The sequence below is a fragment of the Sus scrofa genome, chromosome 7, assembly GCF_000003025.6.
Source record: "Sus scrofa isolate TJ Tabasco breed Duroc chromosome 7, Sscrofa11.1, whole genome shotgun sequence".
In the NCBI taxonomy this organism is placed as follows: domain Eukaryota; kingdom Metazoa; phylum Chordata; class Mammalia; order Artiodactyla; family Suidae; genus Sus; species Sus scrofa.
In genome coordinates, this window is record NC_010449.5 from 110494409 (window position 1) to 110522323 (window position 27915).

At 41.3% G+C, this 27915-nt stretch overlaps 2 protein-coding genes across 7 annotated transcripts in view; one reads left to right on the forward strand and one right to left on the reverse strand.

Moving 5' to 3' along the window:
- The window catches only part of ZC3H14 (zinc finger CCCH-type containing 14), a 49773-nt gene extending 30950 nt beyond the window's left edge, over positions 1–18823 (forward strand). For 3 of the 6 annotated variants that reach the window (XR_002346027.1, XM_005666370.3, XM_005666371.3), the window contains 6 exons: positions 1023–1097; positions 11734–11854; positions 13251–13387; positions 13679–13767; positions 14510–14616; positions 15245–18823. Coding sequence is in view for 5 of the 6 variants with exons in the window: in XM_005666370.3 (XP_005666427.1) it covers positions 1023–1097; positions 11734–11854; positions 13251–13387; positions 13679–13767; positions 14510–14616; positions 15245–15251 (536 nt within the window). In the remaining variant the exon portion in view is untranslated. Of the gene's footprint in view, positions 1–1022; positions 1098–6321; positions 6482–7231; positions 7465–11733; positions 11855–13250; positions 13388–13678; positions 13768–14509; positions 14617–15244 lie in introns of all 6 variants that reach the window. The other 3 variants (XM_005666369.3, XM_013978360.2, XM_003356770.4) reach the window with 3 other exon arrangements.
- Positions 17529–27915, reverse strand: part of EML5 (echinoderm microtubule associated protein like 5) — a 193516-nt gene continuing 183129 nt past the window's right edge. The window contains 8 exon segments of the mRNA XM_021099592.1: positions 17529–19300; positions 19586–19686; positions 20825–20978; positions 21786–21889; positions 22203–22365; positions 23814–23986; positions 24420–24608; positions 26572–26686. Of these exon segments, the coding sequence (XP_020955251.1) occupies positions 19264–19300; positions 19586–19686; positions 20825–20978; positions 21786–21889; positions 22203–22365; positions 23814–23986; positions 24420–24608; positions 26572–26686 (1036 nt within the window). The 3' untranslated portion in view covers positions 17529–19263.

Below are 27915 nucleotides of genomic sequence, written 5' to 3' on the forward strand. Positions count from 1 at the left end.
AGCCACAGGCCTACGCCAGAGCCGCGTCTGCAACCTACACCACAGCTCACGGCAACGCCGGATCGTTAACCCACTGAGCAAGGGCAGGGACCGAACCCGCAACCTCATGGTTCCTAGTCGAATTCGTTAACCACTGAGCCACGACGGGAACTCCTAACCCTTCTGTTTTAAATCAAGTGAGTACCTAGTATCTGCTGAGCACTCGGCTGGGGAGGTTAGAAGGAGAATGACATCTTTCCATCCCTTAAAAGAACCTACCATCAAACTGAAAATAGAAAAATCAGTTCTTTGTCACCATTTTGTTTCATTTTGCAGTGTAACTATGAGGAAATTATAAATCTGTTCAAGAAGTTATAATACATACTTTAGCTGAGCATCTCACAGGAGAGCCAAGTAATTGTTTGTATGCTTTGCTGGTACAGGACTTGGACTGCAGAGCTCTGAGTGTCTACTTGTTTATTATTCTCTTTGTATCTACCTAAGCCCATAGTTTGTCTCTTGGGAAGGAACTCTGTGGCCAGATAACTCTGGGTGTGGTTTTGCAGTTCTGGGGTTGGGGGAGTGACTTGTCCTGGTGAGAGCCCAGGTGATACCTCTTGTGTTGATCTTGCAGTTGGCTGTCGCCTGTCTCCCAGGGCACAAGTTGAGGGTCTGTGCAGCACCTCCTCCTGGCTTTTGTACCCTTTTAGCTTTATCACCAGTCTTTACTACCAAGAAAACCAGCTTCCAGACAAGGATGACCATTGCCATTTTAGGTTTAACCTGAGTACAGGTTTCTTCTGTCTTAAAGACCTTTGGTCCATAAATATTATTATTTTTAAAAAAATTTTTATTATAGTTGATTCACAGTGTTCTTTCAGTTTCTGCTGTACATAAATATTACTAAGTTGTATTGTTGAAGCTTTAAACTATTTTCAATTAAGAACCCAGAAAGATTATTTTGGTCCTTGTTTCTGAGAAGCACATATGCTGGTGTTATTTGTTTTTTAAGCTTAGTGAAGTTTTTAAATTTATATTTTTAGGAACTCAGCAGAGACAGTTGTTATCCCGACTGCAAATTGACCCAGTAATGGCAGAAACTCTGCAGATCAGTCAAGGTTGGTGATATTGATAAATTTTCATTGTAATCTTAACATTTTTCAGTTGCTATTTCCATTATACCTCATTTAACGTATCTCGTATCTCTTAGATCCTGCCCTAAGATGCAGATCTCTGGAAATATTTTAGGGCCAGGAGATAAGATTTGCATTTTTTTCACACTATGTGATGTTTGTATTTTTTCCCTCATTCAGAACCTTTTTTCCTTTGATGCCATTTCACCTGGGTCCCTGGAAACTGCTGGCTACTCACTTCCCTGCTCTAGGGACCACTTGAGTTCCTGCCCTGCCCTCCATCCAAATTTTGTTATCGCCCTGAGCTGCTTTAATGTCCTCTGGCCTGTTCAGTTGTATCCTTACTCCACTTGAGAAGCTCATGTGCAGGATTGTTCCAAAAACTTCCTGTTCTTAGAACCATTGTAACTTGTTATCTGTCTCCCCCATCCTCAGCACACTCAGACACACATACTCTGGGCTACCTTGGAACTGGTGTGAGTGCCTTATTAATCTGTATTCTCAGTGCCTGACCCCTGCCAGATGCATGTTCAGTGCCTGATAACTGTCTGCTGACTAAATGAATGGAGCCGTTGGATTCCTGCAGACTTAAATTTAGATTGTTTCCTCCTGCATCCTTCTGTTTCCTCTAAACCGCCCGTCCCCGTTGTTGGAAGCTCTGGTCCCTAGATCCCTTCCTCTCTGCTCCTGAGTTTTCTTCACCGGTGTACAGGATTCCACAGCCAGCAACTGTACTCTTTGATCCCTTCCTGGCCTCTTGTCCCAGAAAGATGAGCTTACTCTAAGGGTTGCCTTCTACCCAGATGCCAGATCCTTCCCGGTTGGTGAATACTGTGGTGTTGCCACACTTCTGTAGCTTTAGTCTCTACCTCTTTTGTGGCTTCTCCCTTCTGTCTATAAAATTTTTGAGATGTTCTCTGTCCTTGATTTTTGCCCTCTCATCTCCCAACATTCCATCCTGTTTCTACATAAAAGTATTTTCTTTGAAAGTATTTGGCAGCCAAGATCTGAGTTTGTTGTGTTCACATCATCCACTCTTATACATTCTTTTTGTTTCTTTAGTTATTTTTATCCATGGTGCACAAACAATTTGAAGCATCAAGTAGTTCTCTGAGGCTCATCAATGAGTACCTCCTTCGCTTAACCTATCATGCTTTTTTATTTCTGAGAGCCCTTTTGTTTCTGCATATCCTTTTTAAAGGATATTTATTGAAATTTTTAAAAGAATTTTATTTATTAAAATTTAGTTTTTAACATAGTGATTTTGTTTCATGTGTGCACTACTTTCTCTTATTTCTCTGAAGATATCAAAGGTAGTTTTGCACGTTTTGTTCCTCTCTCCTTCCTTGGTCTTATTTCTCCAAGTTGTTTGTTTTGATTACTGTGTTTCAGAACAGAGGTTTTCTTCAGATGTCTGGGGATCCTTGGTTGACTTGTATTTAAGAGCAGGCATTTAAAAATCTGGTGTTTTGGGTTCATTGGAGTAGAGGGTTTTTGACTTTTTTTTTTTTTTTTTTTTTTTTTTTTTTTTCATTTTTAGGGCCACGCCTGCAGCTTATGGAAGTTCCCAGGTAGGGGTCAGATTGGAGCTGCAGCTGCTGGCCTACTCACAGCCACAGCAACAAAGATCTGAGCCGCGTCTGTGACCTAACCACAGCTCACGGCAATGCCGCATCCTTAACCCACTGAGCGAGGCCAGGGATCGAACCTGGTCAGATTCATTTCCTCTGTGCCATGAAGGGGAACTCCCGGGGGTTTTTGACTTTTGAGTGTGAATCCTGCAGTGGAGAGTGATTTGTTTTGCCTCTCTACTTTGGGGGCACTGTGATGTCGGTGTCTTTGGTCTTTTCTCTTAGGTTGGTCAGCTTTTCCAAAGAAAGATGTTTCAGGAGATGGATTGGCTGCCAGGGTTCTGGGAGCTAAGTGGGACAGGCGGCTGAGGAAGGTGCCTGAGCAGTAATTACTGTGTAAGGTTTACTTAGCCCCCACCTCAAACACCACTGCCCCCCCACCCCATTTTCAGAATGGTTCTTTCAACATGGCTGGCGTTCACTGGTCCAGAAACTCGCTGTTTTTACCTTTTCAAGAGTCTAAAGCTTCACTTTTCTCCAAGGGAGAAAATAGTCAGAAGTTGTCAGGAAATCTAACTGCTTTTACACATTTAGTTAATTTTGTTGTAGCACCTTTTCATCGGGGGCCATGATGCTTCATCCATAAACTTTTCTAGCAGTGGTGGTATCTCCAGTTATTCCAGGTATCCTCACTATCGAGGTAGGGGATGCGTGTTGTAAGGACGGAAAAGAAGAAAACTGATAGAGTTTAGGAAGAACTAAGTGCTTCTGAAATGGGCACTTGATCCCACTTCTCTTCTGCCCTGTCTTCTCCCCGACCCCTTTCTTCCAAGGGTCTTCTTTGTTGCCACTTTCTCAGCCTTTGGAGAATCTCGGGATCCACCTTAGGTTGCTTCATTATTTCCTTAAGACTCAGCTTTTGGAGATATACTAAGTTAGTTTTCCACTTTCAAAATGTGTCTATCTCTTCTTTTACAATTATTTTCTTTCTTTTTTTTTTTTTTTTTTTTGCTTTTTAGGGCTACACCTGTGGCATATGGAGGTTCCCGGGCTAGGGGTCGAATCAGAGCTGTAGCTGCCCGTCTGCACGAGCCACAGCAATGCAGGATCTGAGCTACATCTATGACCTGCACCATAGCTCTCAGCAGCTCCAGATCCTTAACCCACTGACCGAGGCCGGGGATAGAACCTGCAACCTCATGGTTCCCAGTTGGATTTGTTTCTGCTACGCCACAGTGGGAACTCCCTACAATTATTTTCTTTATGAGATTTTTTTTTTTTTTTTTCCATTTTTAGGGTCATACCTATGGCATATGGAAATTCCTAGGCTAGGGGGTCTAATTGGAGCTACAGCTGCTGGCCTATGCCACAGCCACAGCAACATGGGATCTGAGCTTCATCTATGGTCTGTACTACAGCTCACAGCAACACCAGATCCTTAATCCACTGAGCAGGGCCAGGGATCGAACCTGCATCCTCATGGATCCTAGTCCTACATTTGCTGACTGTGAGAACTCATTCAGTCATTTAAGGACTTTGAATTGCAAATTGGTCATCTGTTAACATGGGAGGAAAGTCTGCTTCCTAGGCCGCCTGAGCGGATTCGGTGAGAAGACAGCATTAGTCAGTGTGTTCAGTTTACTAAATGCTCTCATTCACCTTCAGCTTTGACTCTACTTCTGTTATTTCTCTCCCCCTTCTTATGGTCAAATCTAAATTTTCAACTTTTTCATAAACACTGAGAGCCCCATAAAGCCTGCAGATTATAAATCTAAAATTGAAATTTACCTTGCTCTCTTGTAAATCTATTTTCTCCTATCCTGAATTCCTCCTCTTCTTTGCCTGTCTTTACCATTCCTACTGCCCCTGCAGGGGTGGCTGGGGCTGGGGGAGTTCTGCCTCCTTCCTGGGGCGGTAGTTGAAGACACCTGCTGTGACTGCTCAGCGATGTGCATGTGGAACGTGTCTCCTCTCCATCCTAGGGCTTGAGAAGAGGACAAGGGGTGAGAATCTTGTGTTTCAGAGCCTCACTATTGCTGCTGGGCAACAACTTGATAACTGAGGTCTGGGTTCCAGTCCATTCTTACCACTGTTTTTCTAAAAACCAGCTTGCTCATGTCACTTGCCTACTTAGAAACCTCTCTTGATGGCTTATTACTTTAGAGCACAGGCTAAACTCATTGACACATATAAGATGGGCTTTAGGCCTCAGCCACCTTGCCCCTGCCTGCTCAGCCCATCACACACCCCTCGAGCCACATCGCATTTCTCACCCCATCTCCAGTTCCTTGCCCTGCCTTTCTCCAGCTCTCTTCTGCCTCAAATGCTCTATTTCTTCTCCAACTCTATTTCCCCCCTAGTTAATTCATGCTCATTCCTTTTTTTTTTCTTTTTTTTTTTTTTTTTTTTTTGGTCTTTTTGTCTTTCCAGGGCCACACTGGTGGCATATGGAGGTTCCCAGGCTAGGGGTCTAATCAGAGCTACAGCCACAGCAACGCCGGATCCGAGCCGCATCTGTGACCCACACCACAGCTCATGGCAACACCAGATCCTTAACCCACTGAGCAAGGCCAGGGATCAAACCTGCAACCTCTTGGTTCTTAGTCGGATTTATTAACCACTGAGCCATGATGGAAACGCCAATGCTCATTCCTTTAATACTTGCTTCAGATGTGCATCCTCTGTAAGCTTTTCCTTGATTTCTCAGCTGGATAGAGTAGGTTGCTTTGCATTCTCCCCATACCTTGTTCACACCTCTTCGAGGGCCTGCTGTTCTGAAGTTGTTTGTACATCTATTTTTTTAATTTTGTGTACCAGCACAGTGCTCTCATGTGTTGAGTTTGTTCGTGCAATGAACGTGAATAAATGTCCTGTGAATTTTGGTCTCTGTTATTTGCCTGCTAATTTTAAGAGACAGGCAACATTAAATTTGGTTAGTTGATTGCCTATTGGTAGGTCAGCCATCTCCGTTCTAGGCTCCAGGTCTTGGTATATTTTGTAAAATAGTCAAGCTTAAGAATCATTGTAGATGATGTCATCTGTGGCTACTTGCATTAAAGGTCAGTGTTTTCCTTGCTGTATTTTTATCAGTGTCCATTCATCTTAAAATTTCTTTTCAAAGCAGTCTATCTACAACCTGACAAGTTATGCCAGTTGTGTTCTTTTCATCAGGGTATGTTCTTCAAGTGTGCAAAATGAACAAAACAGGCTTTAGAAAAAAAATTTTTTTTAAATGTCACTGCACTCACAACATATGGATGTTCCTGGCCAGGGATCAAACCCACACCTCCAAAGTGACCCAAGCTGCTGCAGTCGGATTCTTAACCCACTGTGCCACAGCAGGAACTCCAGAAATGTATTTTTTTAATCGTCTTTGTATCATAATTCTATGGCACATTAGGACTCTTTATAATAGAAAATACTGTTGTACTTTGTTCTGTTGGTAATATCCCATTAGCTGCCTCATGGAAGACTCTTTCTGTACTGTAGGCAGGAAGTGTTCACTAGAATGCCTTGGAAATGTTCTGTATGAGGAAAGGAATATTTGACTTCTTTGAAAAGATGTTTGGACGTGTGTGATGTTGGGAATGCAAGGTATATTCAGAAGTAAACATTTGTGGCCAATCTTTTTGGCTCAGATTACTATGACATGGAATCCATGGTCCATGCAGACACAAGATCATTTATTCTGAAGAAGCCAAAGCTGTCTGAGGAGATAGTAGTGGCACCAAACCAGGAATCGGGGATGAAGACTGCAGATACCCTTCGGGTACTTTCAGGACACCTTATGCAGACACGGTAGATGGTTTCTTTTTCTTGTGTAGCTTATTTGCGTTGATTAGATAGTAGAGGTTAACCATTAATTCCCAGCTTTTCTCCTCCCTATCCAACCCCCAGTCTAGAGTTCTTTACTGAGTCAGTGTTTAGGCCATATATCATAGGGCGCATCGAGTTTTCAGAAATTCTCGTTCGTCTTTCTTGTTCAGAAATCCGTTTTCCTACAAATAAGTCAGTATACGATTTAGCTCTATTAATAAGTTTTTTTTCTTTAGGCACATCTAGGGAATGAAATTGAAAGAGCCAGGTGATCAAATCAGTAGTCTTAGCGTAGAGTTAGGGGTTGGGGTGATTATTGTCTCAGATAATGAACTAAATGTTCTGTAAAGGAACAAACATACAGGTAGTAAAGTTAGTGTAAATATAGAACTTCCGGCTTTTGCGTTCAGAGGATCAGTGCTGATTTTTCAGTTTACTTTTCCTGTGACCCTATGAGGGTCAGATGGAGCTGGGGGTCAGGGTTGAGGGGAGCTTGCCCTGAGAGCAGCCTGGTGGGTTGCTGGCATTGCTGCCACAGTGATTGGCCGTAGCCCTTGTGTGTCAGCAGAAGTCCACTAATGCTGGACCTGGAAGTCCTACCAGGTCTTTTTTGTTAATGAGGAAACTGCAAAGCAAGTAAGGAAGTGATAGTTGTGTCGAAGGGCACTTTAGGAGGCTCGGCTTTCTGTGCGTGTTTCCCTAATTCTATGGTATTTTCTATCTGTCTGGCAGAGATCTTGTACAACCAGATAAACCTGCAAGTCCCAAGTTTATAGTGACGCTGGATGGTGTCCCCAGCCCCCCAGGATACATGTCAGATCAAGAGGAGGACATGTGCTTTGAAGGAATGAGACCCGCACACCACACTGCAGCCTCACACGAGGGACTCGCGGGTCTCCTCCACCCACAGCAGTTGCACTTGCTGAGCAGGCAGCTTGAGGACCCAGATGGTAGCTTTTCAAACGGTGTGTTGGGAGCTCAGACTTCTCCTTCTCAGGGTGCTGTCATGCGAAGGGCATCTTTGACATGTTTCTGTACCTTGAATGAATATTGGTTGGAGGACTTGCTTTTATTTCTAACTCAGTGGTTTTCAGACAAAACGACCAGTTAAATTTGAGACTGTTTGTCCCCTGTGTGTTTCGTAGCTGGGCTGTTAATCTAGTGCTAAATTGGAGTTCAGCAGTGGAAGCCATTTATGCTTGTTAAAGAAGAACCACGGTTCTTGGTGCTTAGTTTCCCTTTTTTTTTCCCCCTTTAGAAACTATGCTTGTTAACTTTCCCCTTGACCCAGCAGTAGTCTCTTGTAATTAACTTGACAGAAAAAAATCAATTCGGATTTTGATGCAGTTTCTTCCTCAGTGAAGTTCCCTTGAAAGGGGTTTCTTGCTTAATTTCTGAAAATGTGTCTTAGAAGTTCAGAAAAAAAGTTAATTAATATTGAGGCGTGGTAGTTGGAGTCAAATGAACTCAATTCACATAGCGGCGTATTTTTGGGCGGATGAACTTCACAGCAGTGTTTTCTTCTCTCACTGGCTACCAGGGGCAGGTGCAGCCCCATTCTCTCCTGCACTTATGAGAGAGTGATAATCATGCTCCTTGTAGCTTGTAAAAATTTTAGAAACCTTCATGGGCAGGGGAGATAGTTACTGAATCATAAAAATGAACAGTATCAAATAAAAAACAATTTAAAAATTTTTCCAAAGTAACCCTCTTCTTGGTAGAGATATGGAAATGTACTAAGTACCTTTTTCAGTCACTAAAAATAAAATAGCCTTTAGGGGGAGATCAGGAGTGAGTGAAGGAGATATGGCTGTTATCTTGAACGGAATGCTTTTTCTGCTGTGGTTTAGGATGGAGTATCATGGTTTTGATTGGTGGAGGGGTTGAAAATCTGACCATTGAAGGGAAGAAACGTTTTTAATGGTAACAAAGGTGTTAAGACCTGCAGTAGTGGCGTTCTCGTTGTGGCTTGATGGGTTAAGAACCCAACTAGTATCCAAGAGGATGCAGTTTCGATCCCTGGCCTTGCTCAGTGGGTTAAGGATACAGTGTGGCCACAAGCTGTGGTGTAGGTCATGGATGCCACTCAGGCGATTCGATCCCCAGCCCGGGAACTTCCATGTGCTGTGGGTGCAACCCCAAAAAGACCAAAGGGGGAAAAAAAAAGGCAGTAGTTAGGAGGTCCAGATTTCTTGACCTTATCTATGTATTTTGTCTAAAATAAGAAAAGATCCGGGTGGTTTTGGTTTTCAGTTTGGTAGTTTAATTTTTGGTATGTTAGAACCTGATTTCACTTAAATGTAGGCATTCATGTTGGGCTTTATTGGTATATATGTGACAACAGTGGCTCTAAATTGCATGTGAGTAAAAATTCTTGTTGGGCAAGTGTGTGCCCCTGATGGAGAGAGCGGTGGTGAGTGGTCAGCCTCCTTTACCTTTGCTTTGATCTGGAGCCCGCAGTGTTTCCCTGCTGCTCAAAGGTGAGCTCTGGAGTAGTTAGGACTTCAGTAAGGCTGGGGAGACTCCACAAAGGCGCTCTGGTCTCTCTTCCTTTCCTCCTCCAAGCAGGGGTTTGAAACTTGGTGATTGCTTTGATGGCTTTTTATTTCAACAGCGGCATCCATTTTAAGCCACTCCCACCGGCCATTACATGGCAGCACAGATTTTATAGCTGGCAATAAAAAGCAAGTTTGCCTCTTAAGCAGGAAGAGTTTTAATCACTTATGAAGTATATTAAAGAGAAAACCAGAGTTGTGACGTTTGTATCATTGACGTAATTTTTTCATCAGAAAGATAGTTTCCTTGTAAAGTGTTTAACTTCTCTAATCCTTTTTTTTGGGGGGGGGGGCCTTTTTAGGTTTGTCTGCACCCGTGGCATATGGAAGTTCCCAGGCTAGAGGTTGAATCAGAGCTCCAGCTGCTGGCCTACAGCACAGCCACAGCAACGGGGGGATCCCTGACCCACTGAGCAAGACCAGGGAGCAGACCCACGTCCTTATGGATACCAGTCGGGTTCGTTACCGCTGAGCCACGACGGGAACTCCATAACTTCTCTAATATTGCTTATGAGATCTAGCTCCTTTGCTCTGTTTTCCAGCCAACCTGTTCTTGGGTTTTCTGTTAATTTCTTTCACTTGGTCTGGGTTTTCATGTATGTGCCAGAGTTTAAAGTATGCTCTGGAGTTCCCGTCGTGGCGCAGTGGTTAACGAATCCGACTAGGAACCATGAGGTTGCGGGTTCGGTCCCTGCCCTTGCTCAGTGGGTTAACGATCCGGCGTTGCCGTGAGCTGTGGTGTAGGTTGCAGACGCGGCTCGGATCCCGCGTTGCTGTGGCTCTGGCGTAGGCCGGTGGCTACAGCTCCGATTCAACCCCTAGCCTGGGAACCTCCATATGCTGCGGGAGCGGCCCAAGAAATAGCAATAACAACAACAACAACAAAAAAAAAGACAAAAGATAAAGTGTGCTCTTTAGGAGGAGAGGGTAAGACACATTTTCTCTGCAGGAATTATGCAAAAAACATTTAAAATTGGAGAAAACTCCCCCTTCCAGCCCTATCTGTATTTTGAGACTAAGAATACTTTCATATCTTGGAGTTAAATAATGGATTTTATTGACTTTTTTTAAGTAGCATGGAAAATTTATGTCATACACAGTCCTATGACTCTGATGAGCTTCTAGCTGGGCTTCAGGATGGGACTTGTGAGCCTTGTTCTCCTTCATGCACACTGAGTTTGGGTGACCAGAACGATAAGTACCCCTGATGCTGGTTGGGGTGGCATTGATTGGTTTTGATTGGTTACCTATTTTACATTTGGGTTTCCATTGAATCATGAAATTGTAAGGAAGACATTATTTTCTCTTGGTGTGGATGAGGAAATAGAAGTTCAGAGATGTTAGGTAACATGTGCCCATAGTGTCTCGCTCAGCCAGTAAGTGCCAGCCAAGTTTGAACTGCATGACCTTGGGTAGGAGGACCAGAGGGGTGGTTGAAGTGACACTTGATTTCATTAACATGAATGTGAACTGTAATACGTAATACCAGTGGTGCCCTTTTCTTTTGGCTAGGGTGTCTTAGGCCAGAAGCTTGGCAAGTCTTTATGGCCTTCAGATGTAATTTTATTTGTTTTATTCTTTGTTTTAAATTTCAACTAGTTGCTAGCATTTAAAATTTAGGTATCAGATAAGAAGGTTTTTGGGAGTTCCTGTCATGGCACAGTGGAAACGAACCTGACTAGTATCCATGAGGATGCAGGTTTGATCCCTGGCCCCGCTCGGTGGGTTAAGGATCCAGCATTGCTTGAGCTGTGGTGTAAATTGCAGACGTGGCTCTGATCTGGCATTGCTGTGGCTGTGGTGTAGGCTGGCAGCTACAGCTCTGATTCGACCCCTAGCCTGGAAACCTCCATATGCCACTGGTTCAGCCCTAAAAAGACAAAAAAATAAAAAGGTTTTTAGCTTCCTGAATTGCAAGACAGTCTGGCACCACCACAAGTTCTGCGTCCCCTCCCCCATCTGATACTTGACGTTGTAAATGGACGCAGCCTGATGAGTGGAGCAGCAGTGAGCGTGTGGGTGGTGGGGGCACACACCTGCCCTCCAGTTTGCTCTTCTCCACCGTTGTTTCTCCACGAGGCTCCCTGCCCTCTCGTCACCTTGCACCCAGCCAGCCTCACTGCTTGGTGATCTGCCAGAACCCTGTAGGTGGTGACATTTGTGACTCATTTTAGGCAAAAATCTTGCCCTCCCTTTGTAGATACTGATATGAGTTTATCACTTGGGCTGAGAAAGTTGCATATATCTCAGTGAATGGGCACAATTGTATTTAAACACTCCTCATCTTACCTGAATATGAGACTTAGTTGACATTTTTTATCGCCTGGTGTTTTCAGTTCCTGTTTCATTTTACTGGCTTCCTATTTGACATGCTTTCCTCTTTTATATTTAATTCAGTTGAAATAATTTTGAGAATTGGAATTTTTTGGTGAGAACTTGGACTCTAGGGTTGCAGCGTCACTGTCTACTTGATGCTTTACAGTGAGAACTTGAGTCTTCTGGTAATCTCGTATGGGGTTCTGGTATCCGTGTTAATCCGATTACTTAGAATCTTTTATTTTGTGTAACTGTAGACATAGAAAAACAGAAGATTTTAAGACTGGGTTTGAGGCAAAATTTATTAAAGGTGTCATGTCCTAAACTGATCATTAACAAGACACTTCTGATTCCCTTTTCTAGCTGAGATGAGTGAACTGAGTGTGGCACAGAAACCAGAAAAACTTCTGGAGCGCTGCAAGTACTGGCCTGCGTGTAAAAATGGGGATGAGTGTGCTTACCATCATCCTATTTCACCTTGCAAGTGAGTAGCAGCAAATCCATTCTGGTTTTTAGCTTAATTTCTACGTCCAGCATATTATTTTTTCCTGTGGACATGTTTGAGTCTAACAACTCAGTGCAACTGTGGCACTTGCTGTGGCTGTTTCAGGACAGCATACACTTGTGTGTTTGGTGGGGGAGGTAGGAAGAGGCTTCTTTTGCCTCATGCATTTGAGATACTGAAACTTTTGGGTTTTCTTGAGGATTCTGTACACTTTAGGAGATGAGTAAACTCGCGTTTATATCCATTGCGGTCACATACAAGTTTTAAGGTATTGGGGAAGAAAATACTTTTTCCTTTTTGTTTTTTTTAAAGGCCACACCCATGGCACATGGAAGTTCCCGGGCTAGGGGTCAAATCAGAGCTGCACCTGCAGGCCTACACCACAGCCACAGCAATGTCAGATTCATGTCTGCAGCCTGCACCACAGTGCACGGCAACACCGGATCCTTAACCCACAGAGTGAGGCCAGGGATTAAACCTGCATCCTCATGGATACTAGTCAGGTTCCTAACCTGCCTGAGCTACAATGTGAACTTCAAGAAAATAAACTTGAGGTAATGAGAAAACATTTTGGACTTGAGTATAATTTTTCTTTGCCACTTGGCTAGTTCAGTTGAGTAAGCTTTGAGAGATGGCTTTTAGATTTTTTTTTTTTTTTTTGTCCTATAGGTGGAATCTGCATCTTCTAATTTCCTTTAAGGAAATTTTGATGTGAGAATTACATAGATGTGTGTATAAGGAGACCATGGAATGAGTCTTTTTATTTTTATTTTTTTGTAGTGCAGTGCCTTGCACATATATTGTGTTCACCAAATTGGGTTTACTCCATAAAGTATTACAGACATAGACCATATAGAGTAAGTGATGTTTCTCATTATCACAAAAAAACCCTTCTCTTTCAGGGTGGTGTGGCTTGAGCTACCCCCGGCTTTGGAATAGACAGTTGTTTTGTTTTGATAGCTGGCCTCATTTAAAAATGGAATTTCTAGAATTCCCATTGTGTCTCAGCAGTAACTAACCTGAGTAGTATCCTCAAGGATGTGGGTTCAATCCCTGGCCTCCCCTAGTGGATTAAAGACCTAGCATTGCCCTGAGCTGTGGTAGTTCGAAAATATGGCTTGGATCCTGTGTTGCTGTGGCTGTGGTGTAGGCCGGCAGCTGCAGCTCCGATTCGATCTCTAGCCTGGGAACCTCCATATGCTGCAGGTGTGGCCCTAAAAAGCAAAAAAAAAAAAAAGTTTCTTTTTTTCCTGTTTCTTCTACCTTCGTCTAAACAAGTAGTGATGGAAGAGAAGTACAAAGGATCCTCTCTGCAAAAAAGCTAATAATGGATTGAGGAGATTAAATGTGAATAATATGTTTTTTTCTTTTATAGAGCTTTCCCTAACTGTAAATTTGCTGAAAAATGTTTGTTTGTTCATCCAAATTGTAAATATGATGCAAAATGTACTAAACCAGATTGTCCCTTTACTCATATGAGTAGAAGAATTCCAGTACTGCCTCCAAAACCAGGTTAGTGACTTTATACAGTACTATAAAAAGTGGAAAATGACTTTTTGTGACTATAAGCTGAATTAAAAACAAGGATTGTTTTAGAAATCATTGTGCCAGAATCAGTTAATCTAAAGCACCTCTTTAGAACGAACAAGTGTGCTCAACTTGTAGTATTCAAAAATATTTTCTTGACTAATACATAAATCTCATGGTTTTTAATTTAAAAGTGGTTCCCATGAAACATCAGCAGACTGCCTTAACAATTATTTTGCCCAGTAACTCTGATCTTTGTCCTTACTTTTGTGGCAGTTACAACACCAGCACCACCTTCCAGTAGTCAGCTCTGCCGTTACTTCCCTGCTTGTAAGAAAATGGAATGTCCCTTCTATCATCCAAAAGTAAGAACTTTCATTTTCCCAAAAATGAATTTAGTGATAACCTCTCCATAGAGACTTGTAGGATCACTAACAAACTAAATCAAACGAAACCCACCCCCAGCCCACCCCCGGTTTAACTTTGTTGAACTTGAAGGTCTTTAAGACCTTGAAGTTACTCCTTCATTGTCCCTGAGCCTCTCTGGCCAAGTGGTTTGAAAGGATTTCATGTTAGTAGCTAATCTCTGAGGACAGTGAAACTCACCGTTGCTCGTCAGTTTCTGTGCCTCTCCCAGAGAACATGTTCCCCCTCCCTGCTCCTCATGCTGGAACTGAGATGGTGAAACCCAGCAGTACTCGATGATACGGTCCATGCACATACACAGCGGTTTGAACTGTGTATTAAGATTGCCTGCTGTATTTCCAGCTGTCTCAGTGCTCGGTATGAATCATCGCTGAAGTGGCAGCCTGAAAGCCATATGAAAGGCCTTCACTTCACCTGCACTGGGGCATAGATGAGGGTGAAAAATGCAGTGGGTGTTGGGCAGGGTGTGCAGGACCGTTATTACATTGACTAGAGGAAGTTCCTTGTGAAATTTAACTGTTATTCTTCGACCTGGATTTTGTGTTCAGTGGGGCTTCGGCAGTATTAAAATGAGTGTTACAGACCGTCTCTGTGTCTCCATTAACGTTAGGGTGGGCTGGTGGTTGTGGGTGTTTTGGTATTAGCTTTGCAGACATTGTTGAGACTGTTCTCTGTCTTTAGCACTGTAGGTTTAACACTCAGTGCACGAGACCTGACTGTACATTTTACCATCCCACCATTACTGTACCACCACGACATGCCTTGAAATGGATTCGACCTCAGACTAGGTAAAGGCTAAAATTAGTTTTTCTAATGTCATTTCAAATGCTTCTCTACTGTCTAATTTCTTAGATTTTTAAGTACATAGATTTGGAGGTAACTTATTCTGATTTTTCTCTGCTGTTCAGAGTTTTATACAAGGGTTTTTTTGAAAATAATTTACTGGAGCTCCTGTCGTGGTACAGCAGAAATGAATCCAACTAGGAACCGTGAGGCTTTGGGTTTGATCCCTGGCCTTGCTCTGTGGGTTAAGGATCTGGCGTTGCTGTGAGCTGTGGTGTAGGTCACAGACTTGGCTTGGATCCCATGTTGCTGTGGCTGTGGTGTAGGCTGGCATCTGCAGCTCCAGTTAGTTAGACCCCTAGCCTGGGAACCTCAATATGCCACTGGTGCAGCCCTAGAAAAGACAAAAAAAAAAAAAAGAGAGATGGGTAATTATAAAACAATGAAAGGAAGTTTCAAAATATTTTTACTATGGCCTGTAAGTTTAAATGCATATGTTATCTTTTATGTACCTTATGTAATTATTCTTTTACAAATCTTATATTGTTATCTGTAGATAAATACTCATTGTCTGAAAATACCCAACTTCTTAACTGAAGTTAATTGAAAAAATTTTTGGTTTTGTTTATTCAGTGAATGACATCCAGTCCTACCTGGCAGAAGACTGTGGAGCTTGAAAGTTTCCATCTACTGATGAAAGATATTCTACAGAATTTGTCAAATCTTTGAAACTTGGAATATATTGCTTTCATAATATGAAATTTATTGCCTATCTGAAGTGTCTAATTTTTCAAGTTTGTAAGTTTATTAAGTGATTTTATTAACATTGGGTGTTTTTGTTGTTTTGACTATGAAAAGAGTTTAAGGAAAAGCTGAATTCTATTAAAACATTTGAGGCGTGTTTGTACACTGCTGTTTTCAAGTATCAGCATTTACAACGTGGTGTGATACCCTTGTCAGTCCTGATCGTCCAGTTTGAGGCTACGGTGTCGCTGTGTGTATAGTGAGAGGTACCTGGGGGTGTCTTTATTCCAGAAGTCGACAGTTGCTTTCACTTGTTCCACTCTGAAAACAGGAGAGGCCCACAGTGCTGAGGTGGCTTAAAACAGTTTTTCAGTCCTGCCTTTTAACTTTAAGTGACTTTAGTTTGGAAAGCATGATACGAACTTGTGGGGTGGCTTGCCACTTCGGTAAATGGTTCCCAAGTATCTAATCCCTTGCTTTCTGAGAAGGGATGAGTGAGGTGGGGCATGTACAGTGAAAACAGTTGGAGTGGCAAGGGCAAAAAATAGGAACAAGTCCTTAAAGTGCTTTCATTTACTGTTTACAGATGCTTTTTAAATAAATATTTTGGGGATCTACATTATCACAAAATTATACAAAATTTTTTGTAAGTATATACATAAGGTATCAGAACAAACTTTAAATCCACAAGATATACATATATATTCTCACATTCTGAAAAATAACATTCTCAGAAATAACTCCACAGAAAATTTATTACTGAAGATAATTTTTTAAATGTAAAAATTAGATTTAAATAGTATATTTTAAATGACAAACTATATAATTACAGCTATAAGGTGGGTAAACGGCAAAACAGGAGTAAACTTTTGGACTACTGAATGAAAATAGAGTTTTGTGTGTGGTTTTAAAATTCGTTAAGGCAAAAAGTGTCAAATGCTTTAGAATTAAAATAATAGGTCACTGATTTTAAAGACTTGATGTAGTTTTTTAAAAAGTAAAGCTAAAAATCAGTTAGAAAAGCTAAAAGTTGGTTAATGCAGAAGGGATAGTAATGACTCAAAAACATTCTCAGGACCAAATTAACTAACTATTAAAAAAACAAAACAAAACCAACTCATTGACTTGCTTAATCATATACCCAAAGGATAATAAAACTACATGTGTAAAAGTCCACATTGGCGAGCCTAAAAACCAGCAGTCTCTTGTCTTATGGCCATTGCCTTTCCATTGAGAGAAGATTAACTCATTCGTTATTAAACCGTCTTTTAAGTTACACTTTGTTGTGCTCATCAGGCTTGAAACAAGAGAAAAAGTCAAAGCACACAGCATACTTAAAGCTATCGTGTAGCTAGACTTAGATGAAATGACAATTCCATTTCATTCTAAAAAGTTTCACTCCATTGACTTTAAGGCATTTGTTCATTCCATTGTTAACTTACTTGAGATGTTTTGCAGAAGAAATTTGTTTTAAATTGTATTTCCAGAAATGTAAACATTTTTAGTGTCATCACTTATAAATGGAGTATATATAGTGGTATTCCCATAATTCCACTATAAAGAACATATGGAAAACAAGGGCTTAAGCGGTTGAGTTGAGCCAATTTTACAAGGAAATAACATGCTGAAATCAGATGTGTGTGTGTGTGTGCGCGCTATTTAATAGACACAGCCTGGAGACACGTGTAAGAGTTTAATCTTTCAGTTGCTATGGTTTATGGGCAAGCTAAACCATATATTTTTTTTGGGAGAGTATTTGTTGATAGCTTGGTCCAAAGTGAACCACCATCAAAAAAGATGACAAGGAAGGGACTACATGTGGCTGGCAGTCCACAGTGAGTGGCACCAGGCTGCAGTGTGCTTTGGCATGTGTTACACACAAACGGACTAAAGGTACCATGAGAAGGCTCACGTTACAAATTTGGGAACTTGGTCAAATACAAGAATTACATAAAAATAATTCTCTGGGTTAAAAAAAACAAACACAGGGCAGAAGCTACATCATTCACCTTCCCTTAGCTGATGGCTGGGACAAGCACGGTGGTTGTGGATGACACTTAAAATCAACATGACCTTTAGTCATGAAACTAACAACAGTGATTAAGGCTGACTTATTGGGTTGGCCGCTTGCAAGAACTTTTTGGAGTTTCATCCTATATGGTTTACTTGCTTAAGGTTATAAGTTTCTGCCTGCACGGTAATGGAACTGGAATTTTTTTTTTTTTTTTTAGCCAAATGCAGGCAAACTTGACTGAGAAGGAAAATTTGAAACTGAAACAGCCTCAAAAATAGAGGGAGAGTGTGGTTCAGGGGAATTTTTTGCTTTAATTTATTGATTGCTCCTTTGTAATATACATGAATAGAAATTTAACATTAGTACAATGTAAAATTGGGCTTAATAAGGGAGAATCCATTGATATGGAAAATGAAAGAAAATCATTGTATGTTTTAAGCTTCTTTACTACGAACATCCCAGTTGGTTCTTCAGACTGCTCTTCAGGGCCTTAAAACCAACCAGGATCAATCACTGGCTAGGCTTTCCACGACATAGTACAGCCATCTCCGTTTTTAATATTTACAAGGTGTTGCATATAGAAAACATTTCCAGAAACCCGATGGGGTCTATTATGCTACAAAGATAATTAACACATAGTAAAATAAAAATTCATAGGACCAATAGAGCATCTTAAACTTCTTCATACTTAGAAAAATATATTTTTTAATAGTAGTCTACATAATTTCCAATCTTCAGGAAACTACAGATAAGCTAAACGGCAAATTCCTGAATGGCAAGTACTGATCTTTGGCAGCATTTAAAGTGAAGAGGAGTAAAGATCTAAGAGTTGAGCCCCAATCCACCAAAAAGGAATTTTTATAGACAAGTTTTACAAGTGGACCTATATTCATTCCTTTTGGGAGTCAGCCTATGGGGTGGCATACATCTAACTAAAATTTCTCCAATAGAAAAAAAGCTATAAAAATTTTATTTCATTGCTAAATTGTATAACTTTGTAAACGTGAACTTATTAACACTTTAGTTTACATGTTGAACAAATGTTTCTATTAGACTACAACTTCAAATATTCACTATTTGCTCCTAGTTAAATACTATTGCTATTTAAAAACCTTAGACTGTACACCAGTGAAAATGGTTATTAATCATACTACTTTTTCATTAGGATATAATCATGTTTTACTGTTTTAATTATAGAGATTAATTCTGAACGTAAAAAGATTGACAGCTCAAAAATGAAAATGCAGTGATATGATACTAACTTTGGATTTGTTCCTGAATTTAAAACTGCCAGGAGAAAAATGTCCTTTCTAAACAGGACTTTGTTAATGCTTAAGAAGCTTGTCTGTATTTTTCTTAGGGAAAACGATGTTCACCTTTTAAAAAACTGTGATTCTTTAGAGTGATGGTGTATTTCCTTCTGTAAACACAAGGATAAAATATTTTAATAAACAGTGACGTTGAAAATAAAATATAAATTCTAAAAAAAAAAAAAGTTTTGCTAAAAAAAGGATGAAAATTATCCAAGTTGGGTTTTTAAGGTTTTGGTTTGTTTCTTGAGGAGCACTTTATCCTAAACCTCCCTAGCAGGTCTGCCAAATCTGCACACAAATGGGGGCTTGGCTTTCCTATCAAGTATTTATTCAGTCCTTCCTTGAAGTGTAATTATCTGGCAGTGTGGAATATGGACAGTTATCCAGTGCATATGACAAGTATTTTGAACTTATCGATCTTTTACTATTTTGATGAGTTTGGGCATTTATCCTTATTACAATCTTTTAAATTAGCACCACTTAACCATGCAGGGTTTAGTTCTGCTTCTTTTTCCCCCCTCTTGCGTAGTTCTGGTTTCCCAAGGCTGTTAATTTATAGTCTTCTCAGCATCCATTATCTTTCAGTGAGGCATATGTACACATCTCCAGACAAACAAACTGCAATCAGAGAAAAAAACTACAGTGAGTTCCTTATATTTCTACATATTCAGAATAGTTTGTAATGTTTTTAATGAAGTTTTCAAATCATACATGTATACAAATTTTCCTCCTTAGCTCCTCTTACTCCATGTTTACACAGTATGCAACTTTAAGGAACCAGGTAGTTATGCTACTTTATGATGTTGACTAGCTGAGTCCATAAGTTGAACCTGCTGAAGAAGTGATGTTAAATCTCAACTAGTAAAAGACAGTCTGCTCTTTTTCTTGGGCTAAGTTACCAACCTGCAGTCGTCACCTCCAGCACTAATAACATGTCGATCACCACTGGTAAATCGAATATTTGTCACATGGGGTGAGTGACCCAAGAACCTTTTGTGCTTTGCCTAAAAAACAATAAGAAACAAAGCTCAGGGTGTGTGACGAACACACAAGTTAAAGAAGTTCCTATCAGAAACCACAATCTCCATCACAAGGGCTGTAGAGAGAGTAAGCAGTTCTGACCTCGGCCGATGATTAAATGCTTTTTCAGAGTTAGTAAAAGATCTGCATGGAAAAACATTTGAAATTTGGTAACAGTAAAAGGTTTCATAAAAGGCTAATCACAGCTTTTTTAGGATCGTTTACAAAGATAGTATTACTTGGGTTGGCAAGGGGAGATAATTTCTTTTTTTCTTTAATTTTATGGCAGTACTTGTGGCATATGGAAGTTTCTGGGCCAGGGATTGAATCTGAGCCCCTGCTGGATCCTTTAGCCCACTGTACTGCAATGGGGCTCCAAGGGGTGGAAATTTTTTTTTTTTTTGTCTTTTGTCTTTTTGTTGTTGTTGTTGTTGCTGTTTCTTGGGCCGCTCCTGCGGCATATGGAGGTTCCCAGGCTAGGGGTCAATTGGAGCTGTAGCCACCGGCCTACGCCAGAGCCACAGCAACTCGGGATCCAAGCCGCGTCTGCAGCCTACACCACAGCTCACGGCAACGCCGGATCGTTAACCCACTGAGCAAGGGCAGGGACCGAACCCGCAACCTCAAGGTTCCTAGTCGGATTCGTTAACCACTGCGCCACGACGGGAACTCCGGGGTGGAAATTTATAATGGCATTTATATCAGAGTAATGAATTTAGGAAGTTTGGGAAAAATTTTAGAATCACAAATTTAAAATTTTAAAAGTATTTTCAAGTCAGGAGACAACGTTTTAGCTATCGTGTGGGGGGAAGTACTAATGATCAGAAGTCTAGGTGTTCCCGCTGTGGCTCAGTGGTTAACAAACCTGACTAGTATCCATGAGGACTTGGGTTCGATCCCTGGCCTTGCTCAGTGGGTTAAGGATCCAATGTTGCTGTGAGCCTTTGCACGTAGGTCGCAGACAAGGCTCGGATCCCGTGTTGTAGGTGTGACGTGGGCCGGCAGCTGCGGTTCCGATTAGACCCCTAGCCAGAAAAACCTCCATATGCTGGGATGCACCCCTAAAAAAAGTCTAAGTCAGGCGTAAAAGTATATAAAATAGTAAACTCAACATAAACTTACGAATTTTTCAGGACATGGAAAGTCAAATAACTTAACCATGCCAAAGTCATCTCCTGTGACAAGGCTGATTCCTGAATGAGAGACACAGGCACAGCTAACATCGGCTTTCTCCGCATGTCTGGACCAGATTCCCATAACTTCATCTCCTAGAATACTAGAGAGAAGGAATAAAAAGTCCACCATAACAAACACATATAGCTAAACATAAAGAGAGTTCACTGTGAAGTTTTATAACCCTTTAATAAAAATTAATGCTTTATGAGAGCTGGTATAATTAAAACTGTTTATGCTACAGGAATTTGATGGCATTTTTCATTTTCATTGATGGTTACATCTCTTCTACGGCCAGCAAAGTTGAACACATATATAAGGTTTCATTTCTGATAGCTGCTATCGATAGCATTCCTTTAGAGAGAAATAATACAAGTGCCTAACAGCACCTAATGTAGATTTTTATTGTCTCCTATTAAGCCTACTGTTATGCTGCAGTGGATTATGAACCCGACTGGTATCTATGAGGATTCAGGTTCAGTCCCTGGCCTCGCTCAGTGGGTTAAGGATTCGGTGTTGCCACAAGCTGTGGTGTAGGTTGCTGTCCCGGCTCTGATCCTGTGTTGCTATGGCTGTGGCGTGGGCCAGCATCTGCAACCCCAGTTCGACCCCTAGTCTGGGAACTTCCATATGCCAAAGGTGTGGCCCTAAAAAGGAAAAACAAAAAACTCTACTATGTAAAGGAACTATCAGGGCATCTTTCAAGTCACAACTTCTTTTAATTAAAAGAACTTGTATGTTCGATCAAAAGGGGTCCCAGCATGAGTATATCCTCTTGGAAAGAATTCAAGATGTAACAAAAAGCTTAACAATTACTACTCCCTAGTGGAATGGCTCTAACTGTTCAGAAACAGATATTCCAATTTTCCTAACCTTCAGTCCTTCCCTTGTGAGTGTATGAAATATTTACCTAGTCCACGTAGCCCAAGTAATTCTGTCAATGGCAGTCTGATCCATAAGATGTTTTCCTGAAGGCACTTCATAGACATGCCGTTTATAGCAACCAGTGGAGACCTTTCATAATATTAAAGTGGGACAAGAATTCCATTATGTGAGAGAAAATCCAGTAGGAGTTACAGTATGTTGGCAAAATGCTACTTGATTTACATTGCTAGCATTATTGAGAATGTAAAAGATGACGTCAAAAATCTAAGAGCAAAAAATGAAAAGGACAGGTAAATAGGATAGTAAAGGATTTATGCAGAAACAGTGACCGGTTGTAAAAGGCAAGAGTTCAGAAGCTCTGGAACTGGGGAATTTTAAAAGCATTCACTAATGTAAGGGCAGAACTCTTCTTGTGGCTTGGTGTATAGTGTTGGTACTGTACCTGGAGATGCCTGCTATCTGCAGAGAAGTCCATTTGAATGACAAAGCTTGGGATGTCTTTGCAGTAGCTGATTCTATTAAGGGTGGGGCCCAATGTTAGGTCATAAAAATCCACTGAGTTCTCACTAGAACCCACTGCCAGAAACCGGGAATCTGGACTAAATCTGAACATATTACAAAAGATTACATGTAAAAGATGCATTAGACCACATGAATAGTATAAACATTGAAGACCAGAGACTTCCTTTTTAGCTCTCGAAAATAAGTACTTGAGATAAATATGTGATATGGCCTCAAAGAGATTTACCTAATAGGCACAACTGATTTTTATATTTGCGTAATACCAATAGTATATTTGTCTGTGATGCACGAAACAAAAGGCTTTATATTTTACTTCAATGTTAAATCATTTCTGTATTTTTATCTCCTAATTTAAAAAAAATTTCTGTTTTTAAAAAGCCACTGACAATCACGTATTTACTAAGTTATATAATCCATTAAGACAGGGTCCTTTCATCCGGAAAGACTGTGTCTTAGCAGAGGACACAGACCAGCTCAACTCATGCTGGGTTATTAAATGAAGTTTGGAAGAAGTTATTTTTAAGTCAATAAAGTAATATTTGCCATATAAATAAAAAGTACTGTTTGCCTGGTGATCACGAGAAGCAGTTTGGGACAGTTCAGTTTTTTGAAAATGTTCCATGAGTCTTGCTAATGTACCTTTGGGACACTGGAGGGCAAAAGGGAAGCCATGGTTACTGTTTATACACTGAAATTTGAGGAGACTTTCTTTTGTAAAAAGAGTTTTACTGTGAGAAGAGTGCAAGGTTTTGGCAGACCTGGATTCATTAATCTATTCTGAGCACATGGAAGTGCTCAGCAAATGGTAGCCACTGTTAAAATAAGCTTAAGCACTGAAAAATAAAGGCCCAAGAAAAGTTTTAATCAATTCAGATTCTAGGGCATAGATGTTCAATGACTATGGATTAAACGAACTACATATTTAGTCAAGATTAAAAGAAGTAAGAGATGGAGTTCCTGTTGTGACGCAGAGAAAACGAATCTGACTAGGAACCACGAGGTTGCGGGTCCGATCCCTCGCTCAGTGGTTTAAGGACCTGGCATTGCTGTGAGCTGTGGTGTAGGTCACAGATGCGGTTCGGATCCCGAGTTGCTGTGGCTGTGGCACAGGCCGGCAGCTGTAGCTCTGATTCCATCCCTAGCACCTCCATATGCCGAGGGTGCGGCCCTAAAAAGCAAATAAATAAATAAATAAAATGAAAGAAGAGAAATTTGGGGTTATAAATAATTTTCCAGGCTTCTGAAGGGCAGATGGAAGTAACTCTTGGCAGGACACACTTAACTGGGCATGTCCAGTGTGATACTTATTCATCAAACGTCCCCTGAGTACTTGCTGTTACTATACGGCACTGTGGCTGGTGCCCAGCCGACTCGTAATTTGGCAAAGAGAAGTAAATAAGTATACAAACAGCTATATTTCAGCACACATCTTATGTGACAAAATGCAATAGGTTCTAAGGGACTTTTTTTCCAAAAGCAAGCTGGATCATTTAAGAGTATCCTAAACATGATATTCCATTTGTTGACTAACCTGATATCATGGATTGCACATCGTCTGTCTCTCTTCTTTCCCCATATTTTCAGAGAGCTCACAAGTAAAATAATAAATTCTCCATTTTTCATTCCAATAGCCACCATGTCCCCTTCAGGGCTGTAACACACAGTACGAGCCGCATGTCCCAAATTCACTTTGTTCAACATCTTCTGCATTAGAACCAAAAGAGTCATAGAGAACTACATTAAGTAGAGTACTTACAAAGTAAGGCAATTTCTCCCCCAAATTCTGAACACAATTCTGAGATAGTTCTTTTAAGTACTAGCAGTTTAGGACTTTGCTTTTTAAAAATTGTAGCATCTTAGGAGTTCCCTTTGTAGCTCAGCAGTAACGAACCCGACCAGTATCCATGAGGATGTGGGTTCGATCCACGGCCTCACTCAGTGGGTTAAGGATCTGGCATTGCCATGGGCTGGGTTGTGGGTCACAGACGTGGCTCTGATCCTGCATGGCTGTGGTGGTAGTGTAGGCTGGCAACTGTAGCTCAGATTTGACCTGTAGCCTGGGAACCTCCATATGCCGCAGGTGCGGCCCTAAAAAGACCAAAAAAAAAAAGTGACATCTTAAAAAAGTTGTACCTACTTTATCAGCAATGTCCCAGAGTCTCACTGTCCCATCTTCTGCAGCAGAAAGGAAAAAATCCCTGGAAGGATGTGCTGCTAGTCCCCATATAGGCCCATCCACATGAGCGTTAACTAAAATATTGCATGCTGCATTTTTCTCTCCAACTTCAATTATTTCAGCATTCCTTGTTCCTACTAGTATCTTGCCCTGAAACACAAGTGGGACCAATAAATTTAATGGAATATAACAGTTGTTTTTAATAAGAACAACCCTATTGACCTAGGCAACTTACAAGAAGTACACAGATCTTCCTCGACTTAGGATGGGATTGCATCTGATAAGCCCATCATAAGTTGAAAACATAAGTCAAAAGTGCACGTAGTGCACCTAACGTCAAACACGACAGCTTATCCTGGCCTACCTCAAACACGCTCAGGACACTCACCTGAGCCTACAGCTGGGTAAAATCATTGAACACAAAGCCTGTTTTATAATAAAGTGTTGAGTATCTCATGTCGTTTATTGACTACTACCCTTAAAGTGAAAAGCAGAGTGGCTGTAAGTGAACTGACTGCTGATCCCTGTGCTGCCGACTGGGACCTGAGCTGCCCAACGTCACAAGAGAGGACTGTACCACACACCACTAGCCGGGGAAAGATCAAAATTCAAAATTCAAAGTACGGTTTCTACGGAGTGTGGATTCCTTTTACACCATCTTAAAACTGAAAATTTTCAAGGATGGTCTGGATATTTGGTTTGTCCCCAGTTACTGGCATGAAGCTCCTAAAGCCCTTGGAACTTCCTACGTGATAAGCAAAAGAGAGGTGTCTCTGTTAGCTAAGGTGACTCTTGGACCTCACTAAGGTTACCAGAAGACCCAACCAAATGATTAGGGGATTGGAACTGGCAGTGATGGGGGAGGGGCTAGAACTTGAATCAATTACCAATAGCCAACTGTTTAATTGATCATGACTACATGATGAAGCCGTCATAAAAACCCAAAAGGTCAGGGCATGGAGAGCTTTCAGGTTGGTGAAAACGTGGAGAAACAGGCCAGGTGGTCATGGATGCTCCACACCCCTTTCTGTATGCCTTCCCTGGGCAGTTCTACATCTGGCTGTTCCTGAGTCATTTTCTTTTACAAGAAACTGGTGATCTAGTGAGTAACGTGTTTCCCTGAGTTCTGTGAGCTACTCTAGAAAATTAAACCCGAGGAGGAGGTCGTGGGAACCTCTGATTTATAGCAAGTGGACCAGAAGGACAGTAACTGACTAGTGTCTGAAGTCCAAGGAGGAGCTGTTGGAACCTCTGAACTATAGCCGGTCAGAAGCACAGGTAGCAACTTGGGGCGGTGACAGGGGCAGTCTCACAGGACTGTACCTTTCACCTGTGGAATCTGGTGCTTTCTCTGGTAGATACTGTCAGGATTTAGTGGCATTACTGGACACATTGCTAGCATTGGTGTGGGGGAAGTACCTCCCTGCTCTCGACATACATACGTTGGGTGTGGGTCCAAAACCAAAATAATCTTTCAGAGAACTTTTTGCTCTGGCTAATCTCATAATAAGACATTAACTCATGCAGTTTTCTATGACCAGAGGCACGTCTGTGAGAGCACTGGGCCAGGTTGTATATGAGAGTCCAAGATAAATAAAAGCAAAAGAGAATACATCTGGCCTCTCCAGGCATCAAAGTTCTGACTACGATGCTTTAGCTCACAGTGCGCTGGGATATAGGAAGAAAGCATTGGATTTTAGGTAGAAGTAAGTATAAATACAAGTAAGATTAATATTTAACACACAGACTGAGGATAATAACGTGTTCAATTTATAGATACACTTAATTGTGAATGCATACATGGTTGAATTTTTAGAGTAATGTGTGTTTTTTAAATGAATGGAGATAGCTGCTTTGATCAAAATGAGTCAGCTGGCAAAAATTCAACTGTCTACCACAGTTGAATTAGCAGATTCAAGAAAATAAGGCGGTTTAGACACAGTGCTTAGGAAAACAGCTTCCTATCTTTCTGCAAAGAGCAGCAGAGAGGAGGCAGAGCAAACCCGCAAGTCCATGGTTGTTATTACTCATCAGGTTGCAAAGGGTGAAGGAATCACAGCAGTAACTGTTTCCTATCGTCTGCTGCACTGCAGCGGCGCAGGGAACTTCTTACTTTGCCTCTGCACACAGAACGGACACAGTCTGTGACCTGTCCTGTCTCAAGCTTGAAGGCACGGCACCGCCTTAGCTCCTGATCCCACAGCTTGACTGCTCCTCCTTCTTTTGACCTACGAAAATGACAACCCAAACCGAAAGAAGCAGTTATTATTGGCCATTACAAAAAATTTTCATTATAAACAAAAGCTAAATTATAAGCAGAATACTAAGAGAGGCTCCAATCTTTATATTCCTCTAAACTTGCTGTGGCAATTTTAAAATACACAGTATTTGGAGTTGCTGTTGTGGCTCAGCAGGTTAATGGCCTAAAGTTGTCTCTGTAAGGATGTGGGTTTGCTCCCTAGCTTTGCTGGGTTAAGGATCCCTGGGTTAATGATCTGGCATTGCTGTAAACTATGGTGTATGTTGCAGATGCAGCTTGGATCTGTGTTGCAGTGGCTGTGGTTTAGGGTGCAGCTGCAGCTCCAATTTGATCCCTGGCCTGGGAACTTCCATATGCTGTAGGTGTGTCTATAAAAAGGGAAAAAAAAAAAAGATGTATTGTATCTCAAACATTCAGTTTAAGCAAATCACATTTTATGAAAATTCATTTTTCTGACATGAGCCTAATTTTATTTAGTCCGCCCATACATACATCCTCTCTCATAATACTTCCTTCTTTTTTTTTGTCTTTTCTAGGGCCGCATCCGTGGCACATGGAGGTTCCCAGGCTAGGGGTCTAACTGGAGCAGTAGCTGCTGGCCTACGCCAGAGCTGCAGCAACACAGGATCCAAGCCACATCTGCGACTTACACCACAGCTCAGAGCAACGCCGGATCCTTAACCCACTGAGCGAGGCCAGGGCTCAAACCCACAACCTCATGGTTTCTAGTCAGATTCATTTCCTCTGCACCACGACGGAAACTCCCTTCCTTTTTTTTTTTTTTTTTTTTTTTTTTAATGACCATACTCATGGCATCTGGAAGTTCCCAGGCCAAGGATTGAACATGCACCTCAGCAGCACCCCAAGCTGCTGCAGTTGGATTTTTAACCCACTGTGCTACAGCAGAACTCCTGTCATAGCACTTCCTGACTGAGGAAATGTACAAAATGATTCTTAATGTTAAGAGAATAATGGAAATGCAAGGCTACATAACAGGATTACAGATGCTCGGCTACAGAATACATTTTTAGAGCCAAAAGAGCAGCGAATTTCTTTCCAACTGTTATTATTAAATATGCTACTGATACAGTTTAGAAGGTTAGTGGAGTAGGGTGTGCAAGACCAGATGGCAGGTAGGGAACATGAGTGTCAGGGTAATATGCAAAAGGACAAAAGACAGTGCATTTATGGTTTTTC